At 45.2% G+C, this 17,566-nt stretch overlaps 2 protein-coding genes and 1 non-coding gene across 11 annotated transcripts in view; 2 read left to right on the top strand and 1 right to left on the bottom strand.

Annotated features, from left to right (window-relative positions):
* The window catches only part of LOC108937323 (myosin-10-like), a 45,023-nt gene extending 42,235 nt beyond the window's left edge, over window positions 1-2,788 (top strand). For all 9 annotated transcript variants that reach the window (XM_018757160.2, XM_018757158.2, XM_018757157.2 and 6 more), the window contains 3 exons: window positions 81-189; window positions 405-577; window positions 907-2,788. In XM_018757160.2, the coding sequence (XP_018612676.1) occupies window positions 81-189; window positions 405-577; window positions 907-1,066 (442 nt within the window). In that variant the 3' untranslated portion in view covers window positions 1,067-2,788. The remainder of the gene's footprint in view (window positions 1-80; window positions 190-404; window positions 578-906) is intronic.
* Window positions 2,789-3,284: 496 nt separating this feature from the next.
* LOC108937193 (ubinuclein-2-like) lies at window positions 3,285-13,519 on the bottom strand. Its single transcript, XM_029254056.1, has 16 exons — window positions 12,900-13,519; window positions 11,906-12,025; window positions 11,538-11,639; window positions 10,908-11,039; window positions 9,929-10,035; window positions 9,115-9,634; window positions 8,948-9,018; window positions 8,545-8,674; window positions 8,302-8,408; window positions 8,023-8,133; window positions 7,459-7,602; window positions 7,163-7,213; window positions 6,900-6,942; window positions 5,439-6,746; window positions 4,780-4,993; window positions 3,285-4,253 (listed from the first exon to the last, which is right to left on the bottom strand). The coding sequence occupies exons 1-16, from the start codon at window positions 13,254-13,256 to the stop codon at window positions 4,087-4,089; spliced, it is 3,684 nt and encodes a 1,227-aa protein (XP_029109889.1). The 5' UTR covers window positions 13,257-13,519; the 3' UTR covers window positions 3,285-4,086.
* A 485-nt stretch (window positions 13,520-14,004) lies between these two features.
* trnar-ccu (transfer RNA arginine (anticodon CCU)) lies at window positions 14,005-14,077 on the top strand. The gene has a single exon. It is a non-coding gene; the product is annotated as a tRNA-Arg (tRNA).
* The last annotated feature ends 3,489 nt before the right edge of the window (window positions 14,078-17,566 follow it).

Raw genomic sequence — 17,566 nt, 5'->3', positions numbered from 1 at the left:
TATTTGGCTTTTCTCAGGGTACGCACTTGGGTAATTAGTAAAAGGAACTGAATGTGATACCGCTCGTGTGTTTAACACAGGGAGAGAGCAGCTGCCAACAAGATTGTGCGTCGCACAGAGAAGAAGCTGAAGGAGGTGTTCATGCAGGTTGAGGATGAGCGTCGCCATGCCGACCAGTACAAAGAGCAGGTAGGGTAGCGGAGTGGTAAAGATGAAAGAAATGTCTATTTTTCACGCAAAATCTGAAAACGGAAACATTGCAGGATGTATAAAAAATACATAAAGTGATAACTCTAAACTTTGGTTGCTGCTGGCAGCGCAATGCTTCCCAGACATTTGAGCGCAGACTGGACTCAGTGTTGGTGCCTGGCAGCTCTCACTCCCCTCATGTCCCTTCCTCTCAGATGGAGAAAGCCAACTCCAGGATGAAACAGCTGAAGAGACAGCTGGAGGAGGCTGAGGAGGAGGCCCAGAGGGCCAACGCCAACCGCAGAAAGCTGCAGAGGGAGCTGGAGGATGCCACAGAGGCTAGCGAGGGTCTGAGCCGTGAAGTCAACACGTTGAAGAGTCGCCTCAGGTGCTGCGCTGCAGTGTTCCCACATGCATACGCGCGCACGGAGATCGTGTTGCGCTAACTCAAACAGGTTTCCTCAAACATAAATGCTCACATTTGTGAGTGACAAGGATGCACACTGCTATACTAATAGAGGTATGTTTTCCTCACATATACGCACAGCACAAGTAGGCTGCTGAGTGGGCACTGAAAGTACGCTCTGTTAATGAGGACATGAAATTAAATCAAACATCTTCTTTCCCTTTAGATTTTTAAACCTAACACCCTGGTTAATGGAGACCACTTACAAGATGAGTTTGCTTACAAGGTGGTGGGTGGTTATCGTTTTCCAGGCGAGGGGGACCAATCAGCTTCTCCTCCAGTCGCTCTGGCCGCCGACAGCTACCAGTAGAGGGTGCTTCCCTTGAGCTGTCTGACGACGACGGCGGCGGCGTCAGCGAAAGCAAGCCTGCTGAGACGAACGAGACATCTCCACCTCCCCAGCCAGAGTAGAAGCCTTTTCCAGAAGCAGCACGCAGAGTTGCTCCGCCCAGCCTATCCCAGAACCGCTTTCCTATTCTGCCCCCCCCCCCCAGTTCCCCCTGCAGGTAGGCCAGTGCTACTGCTCAAGTGAAGTCCTCCAGCCATCAAGGAGGCACCACCACCTTACCCTGCCAAAACTGCAAGGCTAAGAAAATCATTGAACTCTTGTCTTAATATAACTCTAGCCTTGATATAATGTACTATGCTTTCTGTATGAATAGATTCAAGTGCATTTTACATGTACCATATGTGGTCGGGTGGGTGTGCGTGTGTGTGTATGTGTGTATATATATGTACACATACACACAACCACACATGCATTGAAAGACAGAGTAAAGGGGTAAGTCGCTTTCTCAATGATAATTAAATTAAAGCCATTTCCTAAATACACCTGTTGCACAACCTGCCCCTTTATTAAACAGTATTCTTATATTAGGGGAATCTTCAGTCATTGTTATCACATGTGACTTTCTGTGTTCACCATTATGCTTTGCTAAAAATATAATTACACAAAAAAGAGCCGTTTGAAGTTTCTGTAGAGTCAGACGTGAACTGGAGTAAACTAGACTGTGAAAAAGCTAATTTCAAGGGATTTTCATAGTAAAAGGACAAAATTGCAGGGATGCTAATTCAGGAAAGTTATTTATAAGGTATACATACTCCATTTTCTAAATTTAAAGAAGATAAAGCAGCAGGAAAGAAACAGTTGAGTAATAAGGAGTATAGGTGAGGTGCACAGACAACTGAAAACTGGACTCCCTAATAAAATGTGTTCTTGTTCTCTGTATATTCATACATATGGCAAAATTAAGTTCAGTCAGTTAGTTTAAGTTAGTGTTGGTAATAGTTTAATGCTGTGACAAACAAAATGGTCTGATAATGAAATGTATAAGCAGGTGAAATTGTAAAAAAATGTTGCTTGGCAACAATGTGTTCCAGAAGGATTCAGAGAATGTCACAGAATATGAAGTTGAGCAGTGTGGAGATTTCCATACCTCCATAATTCCACGATCAACATATTTATCACTTTCATTCTTTATTCCTTTTTTTTGAGTATTACAAAGTGGGAAATGTGTGAAACACTAAGCTCTTATTATTCACATATACAGAAATGTTTCCTTAAAGTGCCTTAGACACTAATAAGAAAGCATTGGTGGAAGATGTGTGTATGCACTCAAATTACATGCATGCCCACACAAAGATACATATGTTTATTACATGTTCATTTACTTGTAACGATGACTGAAGGTGAAACAATGTCCATATTATTTGTCTTTATTTAGCTGTGCTTTGAATCATACGGTATGTACCCGTTCCTGCTAGGCCGTAGCTTCTCCCTCCTGGTCCTGGAGGCCAGCAGAGTGTAGGCTTTGATTCTGCCAGAAAACTTCAACATTTTGATTTATCGCTTTCCTAATTTAACACATTTTGAGGTCTGTCAGTATTGAGGCTGTGAAGACACCTGGTAGACAGAAAGGTCTAAGGCCCTCAAGGACCAGGAGTGAAGGCCCAAGTATAAGTAAGAGCATGTGGGTTTGGATCGGTGTTCTTACCTCTGAAATGTTGAATCTTCTGCCGTTTGGTTAAAAGCTTTAACATCCATGAGGCAGTTATTACACGTATGCTGAACTGGCTGTTGACAACCAGGCTTTGGACTGCAGACATTCTAGGTTATTTCTTGTACACCTGTATTTCTAGACAATGATTTTTTTGTAAAAGAAAATAAACATTCATTTTAGAAACTCAGTATTTTATATATTTTGTCTCTGGCATGTACACATTAGGTAATTTCTAAGCTTCAGGGTCAAAGTTTTCACGTTTTACCTTGACACTTTATATTTCATGAAGCCTTATCCCTGCTTGCATATGAATAAGACTCAGCTAATTTTAAAATGATATGATGCAAAGGACACAAGGTTTATAATTATCCATACAATTGGTTAATTTCTGCAATAAGCCATTACAATTATTTAGTACAAAATAGATTACTTTTGGTCTCTTTTTTAATGATTTATCAGGTTACTTCCTGTGTTCCAGATATAAGTAGTCAATGGGTATTTTATTCAGAATAGACTTATTGAAGGTCATTTACTTCAACTTTAATTTTCTTTGGAAGTAGCAGCACTATATCAGCAAAAGAAATTCAGTGGATAACTCAACTTGAAGTATTTATTTCTCTATGTTTTTGCATACTTAAAAACAAAGGCATTTTGTTCTGGAGATCATTCTGACTTTGCTGAAAGGTATAAAAAATACAGTTTAAGTTGAAACATCTTTATCTTGTGAAATACAAGTTAATGTGACAGTATGTAAGCTGGTCAGACACTACTAAGACTAACAAGGGAAACGTTTTACAGTCTCATACAACACATGTTTTAACAGTCAGTAACCAAACAGATATTTACTTGATGTCATCTGCTACAAAAGATGACAGATTATGAAGACAGGAGGATATGCTAGTTAAAATACATTTTCTGGTTTAAAAAAAAATAAATACAAATGGCTGCATAGAATCAAATATTCTGTGTAAATGAATGCAAGACAAATGTTAAAGATACAAAGTGAAATACATTGCACACAATTTTTTTTTTTTTTTCTTCTCCACAGTGTTAATGGTCTGCCATGTAAACACTGACCAAACATCAGGACAAAAGCTGCTCATTCATTCTAATAATCATTAATAATACAGTTACCAAAAGTGAGAGAGCAATTCATTCCTCACAATCTGTCACCACCACTATTGATGAAGTCCAAATTTCTTGAGTTTTCTCAGTCAAATCCATGCCTATTCTCAATTTGTCCAGGACACTGGCATATCCTTTGTTACGGATTTTATCCCTTCCTCTGCATTCCAACAGTTTGTGGTTATTGCGAATTCCTTTTAGTGTCTGCTCCTTCCCCTGAACTGATGTCTACATAAGAGACAATGAAAGTAAATTAGTGTCAATGTACTGTTATACACAACAAAAGAGGCAAATTACCCTTACAGCTCATCCACAAGCACAAAAGTCCAAGGGAACACAAGATGTGCTTGGGGAGGCGTTGCCTTTTATTACACAGGAAAACATGAGGGAAAGAGGAAGGAATTTACCTGAATAAGCAAGGTGCAAGTGAGGAGGTAGAATCAGGGATCTAGACTGGAGGGCCTTAAACAGCTCTGAAGAGGAACCAAGCAGACGATGGGCAGTGCAAGGATGGGAGAGGTGATGAAAAGATCAGGTTTGAAAGGAGGACAGGAAAAGAGAGTGATCAAAGAGGCAGAGGCAAAGGAGAAGGAAAAACCACAGAAGAGTGACAAACGCTAACAGGGGAGAACAGCATGCACACACAAGAGACAAGACAGGCGTAAAAACAGCCGCTGAAGCACAGGACCTGATTCCATTCCATCATCTACCAAAGGTCAGAAAGATGTACAGAGGGACAGTATCTTGTGTTATTGAGAGCCTGCTGGGTCACAGCTACTGCAGTGCGCACAAGCGTGGTAAACCACTAGAATTCACCATATTGATTATACAGTGTAATGGAAAGCCAGCAGACAGAACATCACCACACATCTGAACTTAATATCAAACTAGTTCTTTCCACTGGCCAACACCAAATCTCACTTTTCGACAGCACTTAAGAGTGCAGCACTTGACTCGGGGTTCCGGAAATGACGGCATCTGGGCCAGTCCGGTACTCACCCTGGCTCAGAGTATATCCTGAGCTGCCGCTCGCCGCAGCGTTTCCACCGCCGCTGCCGCCCCCCATTGCCACTACTCCACCCGGTGAGGTGAAGTTGAGGAGGGGAGGGTACTGGAAAGGAAGCGAGATTGGGACAAGGCCCCCCAACATGCCAAAGTTGAGGGGCAGGGAGGAGGGTGATGCGCCTAGTAGGCCGACCGTTGCCGAGGACCCCTGGGGAGAGCAACGGACAGAGGGACAGTGTTTCTGCCACATGCTTTGGGAGCAGCAACACGGTGTACAGCAATTGCGATGACAGTGGGCTGCTAGACCACCCGCTGACACACCCCCGCATTGTGACGGAACCTACGGCTACTGGACTTCAACGCTGGAGGCAACAGGGAGCAATTTGAGAGGATGGCAGCAACTGAGGTGAGTTCTACTGTCAGACATACAGAGGCTCTGGTAAACTTTTCTAGAACCGCACGTGCACCACATGGCTGAAATATCAAGTATGACATGCTAACTTTTTAAACCGTTACTTGAGAACAAAATGCTACATTTGTGACCATAATGGAGGACTTTGTACACACAAATGCAAGAACACGTATGTACATAAATTATTGTAGCAATAATCATGCTATTCGTAAACATCCATGCCGTACCTTCACTGGATTACCTGAGACAGCTGAGAGGTGACGGAAGGCACAGGTACTGTAGCAACAGGTGCGAGGCTGACAACCGGGTTAGATGCCTGACAAGCTCCTCCCGGTGCTTTTTGGTGCTGCCCGTTACTGGCTGACAGGGCAGTGGAGGACGGCGCCGTGACTGAGAGACTGGACCCAGGAGAAGTGTTTGTATGACTGATGGTGGCAGGGCTGCTGCACTGGGTGGTTGTTTTCTGTGCAACTGCAGGGCTGTAAGTAGCCTGACCAGATCCAGCCTGTCCCGCCTGGACAGAGAAGGGCGGACGGAAAAGCTGGCTTTTGGACGAGTCATGCTGTGCATTATGAAACACCAGGGCTCGCAAATTTGATGGGGGTGAAGAAGACACACTTGGTGAGGGGGAGGGGGAAGAGGAGGTGGGTATCGGCATGGATGCAGAGAGCTGGGGGCTGAGTTTAACAGCAGGGGAACTGTTTTTGTGTGCCGATGGAGTTAGAGCACCCTGCACAGGTGTGATGATACTAGACTGATGCTGATTTGGTTTCAACTGAGAAGGGGATGAAGAAGATGCTAGAGGAGTGGCGGCGGAAGTTTTGGAGAGGGAGGAGTAGAGTCCCGAGGGGATGTGAGGTCCTTTGGAGTTCAGCTGAGAAGACACAGTGGTGCTATTATGGCTATTACTGCAGCTACTTTTATTATTGCTCTTGACCAGGGTGGGCGAAGCTGGAAGCTGTGATGTCAGCGCTAGCCCAGGGGAAGGTGTGGCTAGTATGTGTTTCATTGCAGGTGGACAAAAAGCTTTTGCCTGGGACGATATAAGCGGAGAGGAGGTGGGCTGTAGCTGTGGTTTAGGAGGAGAGGAAGAACATGGCAGGTTGGGTTTACTCGTTACTGGCGCACCGGGCTTGTGCGCCTTCGCCATCGGTTGTCTCTGCACCGGCATCGTGGGCCCGCTCGACTTTGTTCCACCAAAGCCGGCGCTTTGGGACACTGCTGAGGGGGCGGACAACACCAGAGTCGACCGAGAGATAGAAGGTGAAGTGCTGTCAGACGCAGAGTTCTCAGTCCTTCCTCCCACGGATGACGCCAATGAGGTGGACGATATAGCAGGGTGTAGCGGAGGCGATGAACGATTAGTGCTTTTCACTACACTGCTGGTGACAGCGAGACTCCGAGCAGTCTCCTGCGACGCAATAGCCGGGTCTTCGTCCGGGGAATCAGACAGGCAGATGGTCTCAGAGAGGGAGGAGGGGTGTGTGCGGGGGGGTGGAGCTGCAGAGGACATGGCAATGGCCAGCGGAGCCCGGATCCAAGACACCTCCTGGGGAAAGCGTAAGAAACAGAACTCACTGAGCTGCACTTCAAATTGCGTAATGCAAATGTGTGAAAGACAGGATGAAAAACTTGCGGGCACAGGCTCATCGTAAAATAATAATGGAAATAATTTTAAAAATTAAGCATAGCCACCAATCACCTTCAATTTAGGATTGGGAGTTGGGACGATCTTTTTCTTGGCTCTGGGTAGAAGAAACAAGAATGAAAACTGAGGTGCCTAATCTGGCCAACCATAAACCAATATTCAAACACTACATATAACAAGTAATGGCAGTTTGGATAAAAACGGTGGTATAAATGTGAATGAATTGAGGTGACGCATATTGCCATACTCATGTGGCAGCAATGCGAACAATATTGGATTTTCCATAGGTAAGTCACAGTAAGAAAGAACAAACTCACAGTTTGCCGGTAAGGTGGCTGTGTACAACACGGCTCTCTTTAAACAGCATTCTGGGAAAGAAAGAGAACGGGTGAGCGACTGTGTTAATATGCAAGATGCACGAATTGCTGGCACTGTCAACAATTCTGTGTAAAAATGACACCAGACCAGACAGAAGCATCATGATTGACAGTGTAGTGGATAGTACAGTTTCCATCAACATGCTGTGGCCACAGGCGGAGGAGACTCTGGACAGAATTTAAAACGCATCGGAGTAACGACATCACATTTAAAAATCAGCGTGGGGGGACAACACCTGGACTGCATCCAGCCCTTGGGCCAGAGGGGTTTGACCTCAGTTTCCATGAAGGTCTTAAGGTAGTCCTCAACGGAGAGCAGGCCCTGCGACTCAAGCTCGTAAGACTCAAGCTTCACACGCACCAGATTGCACAGCAGAGTCCTGAAGTGAAACCACAACAATACTGCAGTCAAACACTGACCCCTACTGATGATAAACACACACAAACACTGAACTGCAGTACATTCAGCACCCCATACACCTCACTCGCAGCCCGTACGCTTTGCCATTTTTCTTTGATTTATCCTGTTTCCAGAAAAGCTCAACAGCAGCATCTCCACAGCTGCACTGTTACATTAACAGCGGGACAACTGGTAGCGTACTAATTAGAGCCGCTACCTTTGGACTCAAAGGTCGCAGGTTCAAATCTTACCTCTGGCTGTCGTACCCTTGAGCAAGGCACTTAACCTAAAATGCTCCAGGTAAGTGAATAAATGTATGTAAATATAACAGTGGCCTCTGTCAACCTCACATTCACTTCAAGTAAAAGCTGCACCGCTCTTCATCACGAGCAGTATGTACCTGAGCTTATCATCCCAGACAAATTTCTTGCGTGGCCCTGCCATCCTCCTGCCTGGCTTTTCCTCATCCTCCTCCTGCAAACCGTTCTTCTCTCCTTCCTCAGACTGCTGCCTGCATGAGATCAAGAATGCCAAGGGCTTCAGTCATGACGTAGAGAACAGACTTTGCTGTTGACATCTTGGAACGTCGTGGTTAAGTGAAAAGGTTAAAAAAAAAAAAAAGTGAGACTATGTGAAGTAACTGCAGAAAGAGGGAGGGAGCCAGTGAGACACAACGCACTTTGCTACTCTGGCACTGCAGTCCATATCATATCTGGCAATCTGCTCTGGCATGACTCTGCACACCGCCAGCTTCAACTTGAGCAGAGGAACTTTCAACCTGTCATCCTGCCAAGAAGACATGGGAACATGGATGTTTATGTACAAAATTTGAGCCAATCAGTGAATGGATGTCATTCTGCTTTTTATCCGTCTGTGTTAACTATCCCCTGCCGGCACTAGCTTGCGCGATATCAGAGCTCACCTGTACGGTCAAGTTGAGCTTCTTAAGCCTCTTGAGCAGCTCCTCTCTGTTGCAGGGTACGAAGGCCACCAGGTGGGAGTAAATGGAAGAGCGTACAGATACTGGCTGTTCCTGCACCTGCAGTTCGATGCTGTATTGAAAAGTGTGTTGGGCCATGAGTGTGTGACCATTGTTACCCCAAAGACTACAGGTAATTAATAAGTGTATCACTTATCTCCTGCAGCTAAATTGTTAAAGTGCAGTAATCAGTTGCTTACAAACCAACTGACGCAGTGTTAATACCATCTGCACATGCTGCTCTTAGCAATGGACAGCAATGAAGAACGTGAACATCAGTCTCAGTCAATTCGATCATTAGCAGGACATGACGAGGTTACCATGTTTAGATATAGGGGAAACTTACTCCAGCAGGATGTTGTTCATTTCCAAAGTAAAGAACTTCTTCCTCCCCTCTTCATCAAACTGACGAGAAGCCTAACATCATACAGTTCACTTGTCGGTTAAGTGAGTTTGCAAAATGACAAATCGAGGAACAGCACATTTCAATAATGAACTCATTTGTTAACTTACCACCCGAAGATCTTCGATCCGTTTAATGAGGGTTACAGGCAGTCCGCCGGGAAGGGGAGGAGGTTTGGCAAGGTCTAAACTTGACCTTTCTGATATCTGGCCTTTCGTTAACACACTTCCTCCCACTTTCTGCCCCGCTACCACCGCTTGAAAATGGTTCTCGCCCTGGGCCGAACTACAAGGCAACGGGCAGTCCAAAAAGCCGAAGTTCAGGTTGCCCGCAAGGTCTTGCAGCACCTTGCTGGAGGTGGCTAAGCCCAGCAGGGATTTATTTACAACAGGCTTAGCAGTCTGGTCCACTGTGGAGAGGCTGCCAGTGGTCAGGAAAGGATGGGGACAGGAGCCAGAGAGTATGTCTCCCTGGTTGCTCCATACTCTGTTAGCACTGGCAGACGGCTTCTTCCGCATCACCTCTTTCTCTCTACCAAAGCGCCGGAGAAAAGCAGCCAGGTTCAGGGAGTCCTTCATCAGTTTCTTCCGCTTTTTCTTCTCTGGACGGGGGCAAGTTAGAGCTAAGGCACTTCAGAGAGCAAAGAGGAAATGAGAGATATCGTTATCCATGACACCAGAACATCGGAAATGTCAGACAGAGACAAAGAAAGTGAAGAAGAAAAAAAAAAAAAGTTTTCCTCAATGAACAGGGCATGGATAAGATTTTAACAGCAATCAGTAAGGAAACTAAAAATTCTGTATTTCTTTCCAAACAAAATATAGGCTAAAAGAAAATTCTGCAGTAAAACATGCTCCCCAGTATAAATGTTTCAGTGTAAAAAGTACAGTAATGAGAATCGCACACATCCACTGGTGCTCTCACCCTGGTTTGGGCGTTCTGATTTTTTTGGCCTTCTTTTCCTCAGTGCCACCTCCTTCCTGCTTCTTCTTCCTCTTCTTCATCACAGATTCCTCACAGATTTTCAGCTTCTGTAAGTAATTGAGAACCATTTTGCCTCGCTCTCAAAACAGCAGTCACAAATTCAGCCTGCAATCAAAGCCTGTGAAAATGTGTTAAGAATAAGAAAAATGTAAATGGATCTTTCAGTATGATGCTAAAATATAGTACAAACACCTGAGTCTACCCTTCTTCACTGGTAATGTGTAGCTCAATTCAGATTTTAGCTGAACTGAGCCAAAAGAAAGATTAGTTTACAGCACGGTCTAGTATATGGAAAACTAGTATATCTGAGTAGTTATTAAACAGCACATCTGTACAGTGTTTAAACAATACACACCGCATAACCTGTTCTGTTTAATACTGTATATTTCTACAAATGAGTTAATATGCTAGGAAATATACACCATATGCTAGAGAACCAAAAAATTTCCTAAAAGTCAAAACCAGAACATTATTTCCCAGCCTGTTTAAAGGGGGATCAAGGTAGTTTCCTTCCAAAAAAGAAGTGTTCAGTTACAGGTTATTTTCAAGTGGACAGATGAGTGATCAAGAGACCCAGGAAGGCAGTTAATATTGATTGGATGTTGAATAGTACACACATTCACTGAAAACCATGTCAACTTTATAGTGTCCCAAGGTTGTATTACAACACCTGCTGATGACGGCTTTATATCAAGACTCAAATGGCTTTCAGATCAATCCAGCAATCCGGAATGTAGCATCATCCCAGCAGATGGTGCAATAATTCACAAACTGGATCTAAACTCTTACACTACTGAACTGCACAACTCTTAAATCCCTTTACATCAAAGTCTCAAGTAAGAATTAAAGGACTGTGGTATGAGATTATTAAGACTGCAGTGGGATGATTCATTCTACCTGCATCTGGCATGTCACTCACCTGGCTACGTTTCACCGCCTTGCCTGGGTCCTCCCCTTCAGAGTCAGAGGCTGTTCGGAACTGCAAAGTGCCCGTATTGATGTAGAATCCCCCTAGCTTGGTGGTCAAAGATGCCGGCACCAACTCATCATACTGAGGAAGAAAGAGTGGCCACCATAAAGGGCTTTAGAACAGCAAGAAGGCGTACTCCTAGTGACAGGCTGTGATTTAGTGCGGCTTAGCCGGTAAAATGCTTGAGTTGTGAGCAGGACAGCCTGGGTTTGAATCCTGTGCTACTCTTTGAATTCTCTCATTTATTTTCTGTTGGCTTTTTGGCCTTCCTTTAAATTGCTGCAGGGGGTATAGTAGTAGTGGAAGTGAATTTTCACGGTCCAGGAGGGTACCTGCTGGTGTACAGGTCTTAATTACTTTAGTACAGTCTCTCTAGATTAAGCGTCAGCTGGAAAAGGAATGATTCACTGGACCTTTTATATGACAACTGAACAGGAGTAGCAACACAGATGCATTTTCGACAGAGCGGGAGACTTAAAGTTAGTAAAATACGAGGACAAGCCGCAGTATATGGACAGATTGTGGACGTAAAGGTAGAGGTAAAATGTGTGAATCATAAAGGGCCAGAAAGGTACTGACAGCTTCAGAGTTGTCTATGAAAGAGTCGCTTTCATCGTAGCCAAAACCAATATCAATCAGATCCTGCACTCTGTCCTTCCTTTTCTTCTTCCCAGGATTCCCCTACAACAAAGATGAGGAGGGTGAACACATGTACATTTACCTTTAAGTTCATTCACTGTTTAAAAAGTGAATAAAGATTGTTTAGGTTAAAGTTCATTCAGTGTTTAAGAACTGTGGAACGGGATCTAACGTGACACTCTGCAACAGATCTGAGCTTCGGAAATGTCTGGGTAGGTCGCTATTTGACATATGAAATGTGTTCATCAGTAATAAATGCCAACAAGTAATGAGAGTCATTAAACACTGATCAGTGTTTGACAACTCACATATTTTCTCTCAAATTTCCTGGCCAATGCCTCAGCCTCTTGTCGCTCCTGCTCCTCATTTGCAAGGGGATCAGTGGGGTCAAGGGCAGGTGTCAGTCCTAGCGGCGGTGTCTTTTTAATCTGGGTGAAAGAAGCAGAAACAAGGTAAAACAGTAGAGCATCAATACAATTACACTACATTTCCAACTGTAGAAAACTCACCCTCCCAAGTGTCACAGAATTGTTTTTACAAACCCATTCTAGTAAAACTTGTAACTTTGACAGCCCAGAAACGGACACTACGGATACATTCTGGAGGTACTCAACACTTGTGACATGTAATTATTTTTTAAAGAAAACATCTTTTTCACTAAGGGCACACTGGAGCTGCAGGTAGCGCCACTGCATCACAGCGCCCAAACTAGGTGAGAGGATGCGGGTTCGAAAAGAGTGCAAACAGCACACAGATTGAGCTACTTTCTTCCCCTGGTCCCGAGATGCGTTCCGGGTGAACCAGCAACTCTGAATTTCTCTTAATGCGCGTACGTGTATTCATGTGTGCGTGAGACTGCCCCGCAATGGGCTGCTGTCCCATCCACGGTGCACCGTCCCACTTTTCTAGAACAGAATCCAGACCGCGACAACCGCACACTGACCAATAACTAAGGAAGGGAAGCAGTTATTCCCCAGGCTGATGGGGAAGGTGTGACATGATGATCATGATGATGTCCTGAAAGTAGCTGGTACGGAATTAAGCAAAGTGGATTGAGTAGATCGACCTGACTGGGCCCGCAGCTTGGGGCGATTCCACGTGGTGGTGGTGGTGGTGGTGGTGGTGATGAGGACGACTCTGCTAGGAGCTCCATCCCAAAAGACACGAGTCACACGCGTTATTATTCGCGAAGCGCCCGGACTCACTTTGTGGGCGGTTCTTAGCGGACGGACGGACACGCTACCGCAGCTCGTCTCTGACACCGAAAGTGACGACACACACTGACAGCTTCTGCTGCCCCACCTTCCAGGACTGCAGGAGCTCGCTGTAGCTGAACTCGGACGATCCCTCGTCGCTCGGTTCCGACAGTCGCACCTCGAGCCGCACCGTCTCGCTCCCCCGCCCTCCGGCTCCTCCGGCTCCTCCGGCCCCGAGAGAACCGCCTCCCGCCCCCGGACCGACCGCCCCGCTGTCCCCCAGCAGCGCAGCAGCAGTGTCCGCCTCGTCCTCCCGTTTGCGCTTCCTCGCTTCGGCGAGTGGGGCGGTGGCCGCCGCCGACACGCTAACAAACGGGACCCTTCGGGCTTCGGCCATGTGGCCGTGAGAGTGAGGAGAGTCCGAGCGACACCGAGGAGGAGGAGGAGGAGGAGGAGGATCCATGATCCGTGACACACACAGACACTGACTGACTGTCCTGTGAGCAGCGGAGCGGGGCTGCTTGGAAACTCCTAACTCTGGACACTCAAAAGACTTGTTTTTCGAAGCGCTTCAGCTGTTTCCCTCTCTTTCCTGTGTGAGTTTTGAGAAGTTTTTCTGGCAGCGGGAGAAAAGTTCGCTTCGATACTTGTATCCAATCGCTACGGTGCCCGTGCACTCGCAGTGGCCATCTTGAATGTCAGAAGTGAGTAAATAATTGGGAAGGGTGTCACTGCGCATGCTCAATGAGCCGAGGCGGAAGTGGCGCGCGCTCGCGCAGAAACTGGACGAGTACAATTTAACGCTGGTTTCGCTCTCCCCGTTTCTTCAGCTGTCTTTCAGTTCGTCGGCGTCGCTGCTGCGGAGGGAGCACCATCCGTTTCGCTCACGTGGTTTATATATAATTTCTTAGGACGGAAAATGAAAGCATTGCTCTCACAAAGTGGGACGTAGACGGTAGTTAATAATTCGTGTAAGACTTGATTTTTATTCCATAATATCCCGCAACCCCGAAATAAAAAGAAAGAAAACATTGCGACGGAACAGTCACCGTGTAACAGTCTTGCTGATGTAGTATTTTTTATTTTAAATCTGGGAAAGAAGTTAAGAAGCAGGAAAAGAATATGATAACTGCTATGTATTATAAAGGACAAGATGACCTAATATTAAATCACATTAGACACCGGTGTTTTTCGCTAAAACGTACAGTCCTGCCCCAGTGGCCTAATGGATAAGGCACTGGCCTCCTAAGCCAGGGATTGTGGGTTCGAGTCCCATCTGGGGTGGCGTTTCTCCTTTAAGCAAAAGTCAATGGACAGTTGCGGAGACTTTTTCACCGAAATCTCATATCCCTCGCGCTCGAACGCCCCTTCTGTTAAATTGTGATTTTATGACTTGTGGTCCGACTGGCCAGCAGAGCCCTGACGTCATTTACGCGAGCAAAAGAACAAGCGCCCGACTTTGTCACATGAAAATCTTTTTCATCCATTAAATATCGTGTTACGAATATTCATGAGCAACATATCAAATATACTGTATTGGGAATATATTGGTACTAAAACTACTATTACTGCTACTAATATTACTTTTGTTATAGTTGTTGCCGCTGCTTTCAATAAGTTAAACAAGAACAAAAGAAATAACAGTAAATTATCCCTCGGGCTCATTAAATAGTCGAAACGCAAGGGGGGCTTCCATCTTTACAGAGGCGAATTGCCACAAAATTCGACGTCACTGTGGGTAAAAAACTCGGAAAGGGGCACAAAGTGGGCGAAAAGTGATAAAAATCTGGCTTTACGCGAAGCGCTCAGTGTTAAATGGGTTCTTTTGGAGGAAGTGTGTAGTCGCGAAGGTCACCTTTCTTGGCGAAATGTGGCCGAAGGGAAGAAGACGCGACGTGCTCGCGCTGCCATTTTCAAAACGAGGCTTTTATTATTGCGCCTCAGACGACATTTACATGTCTGAGGTACAAATGCCATTGTTTTGAGCGCTGTGCTCATCTTTGTCTCCAGCCTCGTCGCGTTACGCATTTTTATTTACTGTTTTAAATATGAATTAGTAAAACCGCAACCGACGTGTTGAACTTGAAGTCCTCGTAACTCGTCAAGCACTGAGTGAGGGGATCATGTAGGGCTGTGGTGTTCGCGGGATGATGTACAGTCGGTGGTTCTGGCCCTACTTTTTCCACAATGTTCTATTGGATACCTCAGTTTTCACTCAAAAAGCTGGTTCATAAGTTACTATTACATTGTTAACAATACATGTTAAAGTACAGAAGGCTTAAACAAGGGCACAACCTTGTGGCTGAATGGTCAAGTGGTCAGTACAGTGGTTTTGTGTTGCATGAGATCTGTGTTCAAGCCTTTCTTGCTGTTAGTGCTGTGTTCTCTCTTTAGTTGTCACTAATGTGGTTTAAAAGTACTACATGTGCAGGAATAAGCCCTCAAGCAGAAGACACCTGTAGGATGCAGTAAGGGAATTGGGTTTATTGTGTAGAAATCTGGTGATCAAGCCTTTTCCCTTTACCTTTCGTAAAAAAGAAGAAACAAAAATTGGCAATGCAATTCCTAAATAATAAAGTAACGAAAAAAAGTGCATGTTCACCATTAGTAGCTGTGTGGTGTAGTGGTTCTGGGGCTGCACTGCAGTGGAGAAACTCTGGGGTTCAAGTACCAGGTAAGCTGTCAATTATGTGTGTGTGTGAGAGAAAGGGGGTGCATCAGTCAGAGCACTTACTAACCATAAGGCAGAAAGAGGTAAATGTCTGCACTATGGAGGAAAGAAAAATACATGAAGTATGATAGTAACTACAAATTTTCATCTTTTAGTGCACTAAAAGTGGCAAATGCCCCACACAGGGCAGTTTTTTTTTCCCCCCTACATTCACCTCAAAACATCCTCACAACAGACACACACCAACGGATCCTCAGCGCTGGCGCCACGGGCAGTGGGGGAAGCATGTGGTCTATACTTACCGCTCCAAGGATCGAACCACAGACCTCATGGTCAGGAGACAAGCTCCCTGCTTGTTGCGCCACACCACTGCCCAAGAGCAAACTGTTCAAACGTCTGAGTTACTCCAATGCAGCAACAGCCTTCTTCCAGAAATTCATCTTATACTACAGAAGGACCTGGGCTTGAACCAACACACCCAAAATTATTGAAGCAAAGCTTAAGCACAACGCTACACAGCAACTCAAGGACACACCCTCTTAAAACTTCTCAGTAACATCTGAGGTCAAAAAATATTGCTTATAAAGTAGCAGAGCCAGATGTACATGTTAAACCACTCATGGAATGAGGAGCTATCCACCTTCTGTGAGCTTTGAACCAGCAATGCCAAAAGTATTGACTTGATGCATAAGTGCAACACCACCTAGGAACTGCTGGGAACTGTCTCTCAAACTTCTTAGTAAAACTTGATGTCAAAGAATATTGCTTAAAAATATGAGAGCCAGAAGCACATGTTAAACTGCTCATGGAATGAGGGGCTAGCACTCTCAGTGGGCCTTGAACCAGCAACCACAAAAGTATTGATTTGATGCATAAGTGTAACGCCACCCAGGAACTGGAGTCTGTACCCTCGCAAATTTCTCAGTAATACCTGAGGGGAGAAAATATTGCATATAAAACAGCAAGAGTCCTACTGGGAGGAGGCCTCAGGGCAGACCCAGGACACATTGGAGAGACTACATCTCCCAGCTGGCCTGGGAATGCCTTGGGGTTCCACCAGAGGAGCTGGAGGAGGTGTGCAGGGAGAGGGAAGTCTGGAGGGGCTCTGCTTGGACTACTGCCCCCGTGACCCGGTCCCGGGTAAGCGGAGGAAGATGGATGGATGGATGGAAACAGCAGAGCCAGACGTACATGTTAAACCACTCGTAGAATGAGGAGCTATCTCCCTCAGTGGGCCTTGAACGAGCAACCACAAAAGTTTTAACTTGATGCATAAGTGCAATGCTACCAAGCATTCAGAGGAAAAATGCCTCTCAATCTTCTTGGTAACACTTGAGGTCAAAAAATATTGCTTAAAAAACCAGCAGAGCCGGAAGCACATGTTAAACTGCTCATGGAATCAGGAGCTATCACCCTCACTGAGCCTTGAACCAGCAACCACAAAAATATTGACTTGATGCATAAGTGTAATGCCACCACTGGTTCACAGAAAAAGGAGCTTTCAATCTTATTGGTAACACCTGAGGTCAAAATATATTGCTTAAAAAAATAGCAGAGCTAGAAGCACATGTTCAACTGCTCATGGAATGAGAAGCTGTCACCCGCAGTGGGCCTTGAACCAGCAAACTCAAAACTGGTGATTTGATGCATAAGCACAACGCCACCAACTAGGTGGAAAAAAAACCCCCTCACAAACTTCTCAGTAACACTCCAGGTCAAAGCCAATTGGTTAAAAAGTAATAGAGCAAGAAGTACATGTTAAAGTCCTCATGGAATGAAGAGCTATCACCCTCAGTGAGGCTTGAACCAGCCACCACAAAACTATCACCTTAATGGATAAGCACAACACAGTAACTTCAGAGAACAACTTCTCAAACTTCTCAGTAACACTTCAGGTGAAGAACAGATGTGCTGGAAAATAACTGAAGGAGCCCAGAGTCAATGTTAAATTGCTAATACAATGAGGAGCTATTACCCTCAGCAGGCTTTGAACCAGCGACCACAAAACTAATGGGTTGAAGCTCAACTTCAGCACTGCAGAGCACCGGAGAGAAATGGTGGGTGGGCAGGCAAGCTTCAACCTCTCAGTATAACACTTCTTG

Source organism: Scleropages formosus, chromosome 8 (assembly GCF_900964775.1).
Source record: "Scleropages formosus chromosome 8, fSclFor1.1, whole genome shotgun sequence".
Lineage (NCBI taxonomy): Eukaryota > Metazoa > Chordata > Actinopteri > Osteoglossiformes > Osteoglossidae > Scleropages > Scleropages formosus.
This window is presented reverse-complemented; position numbering and strand designations above follow the sequence as displayed.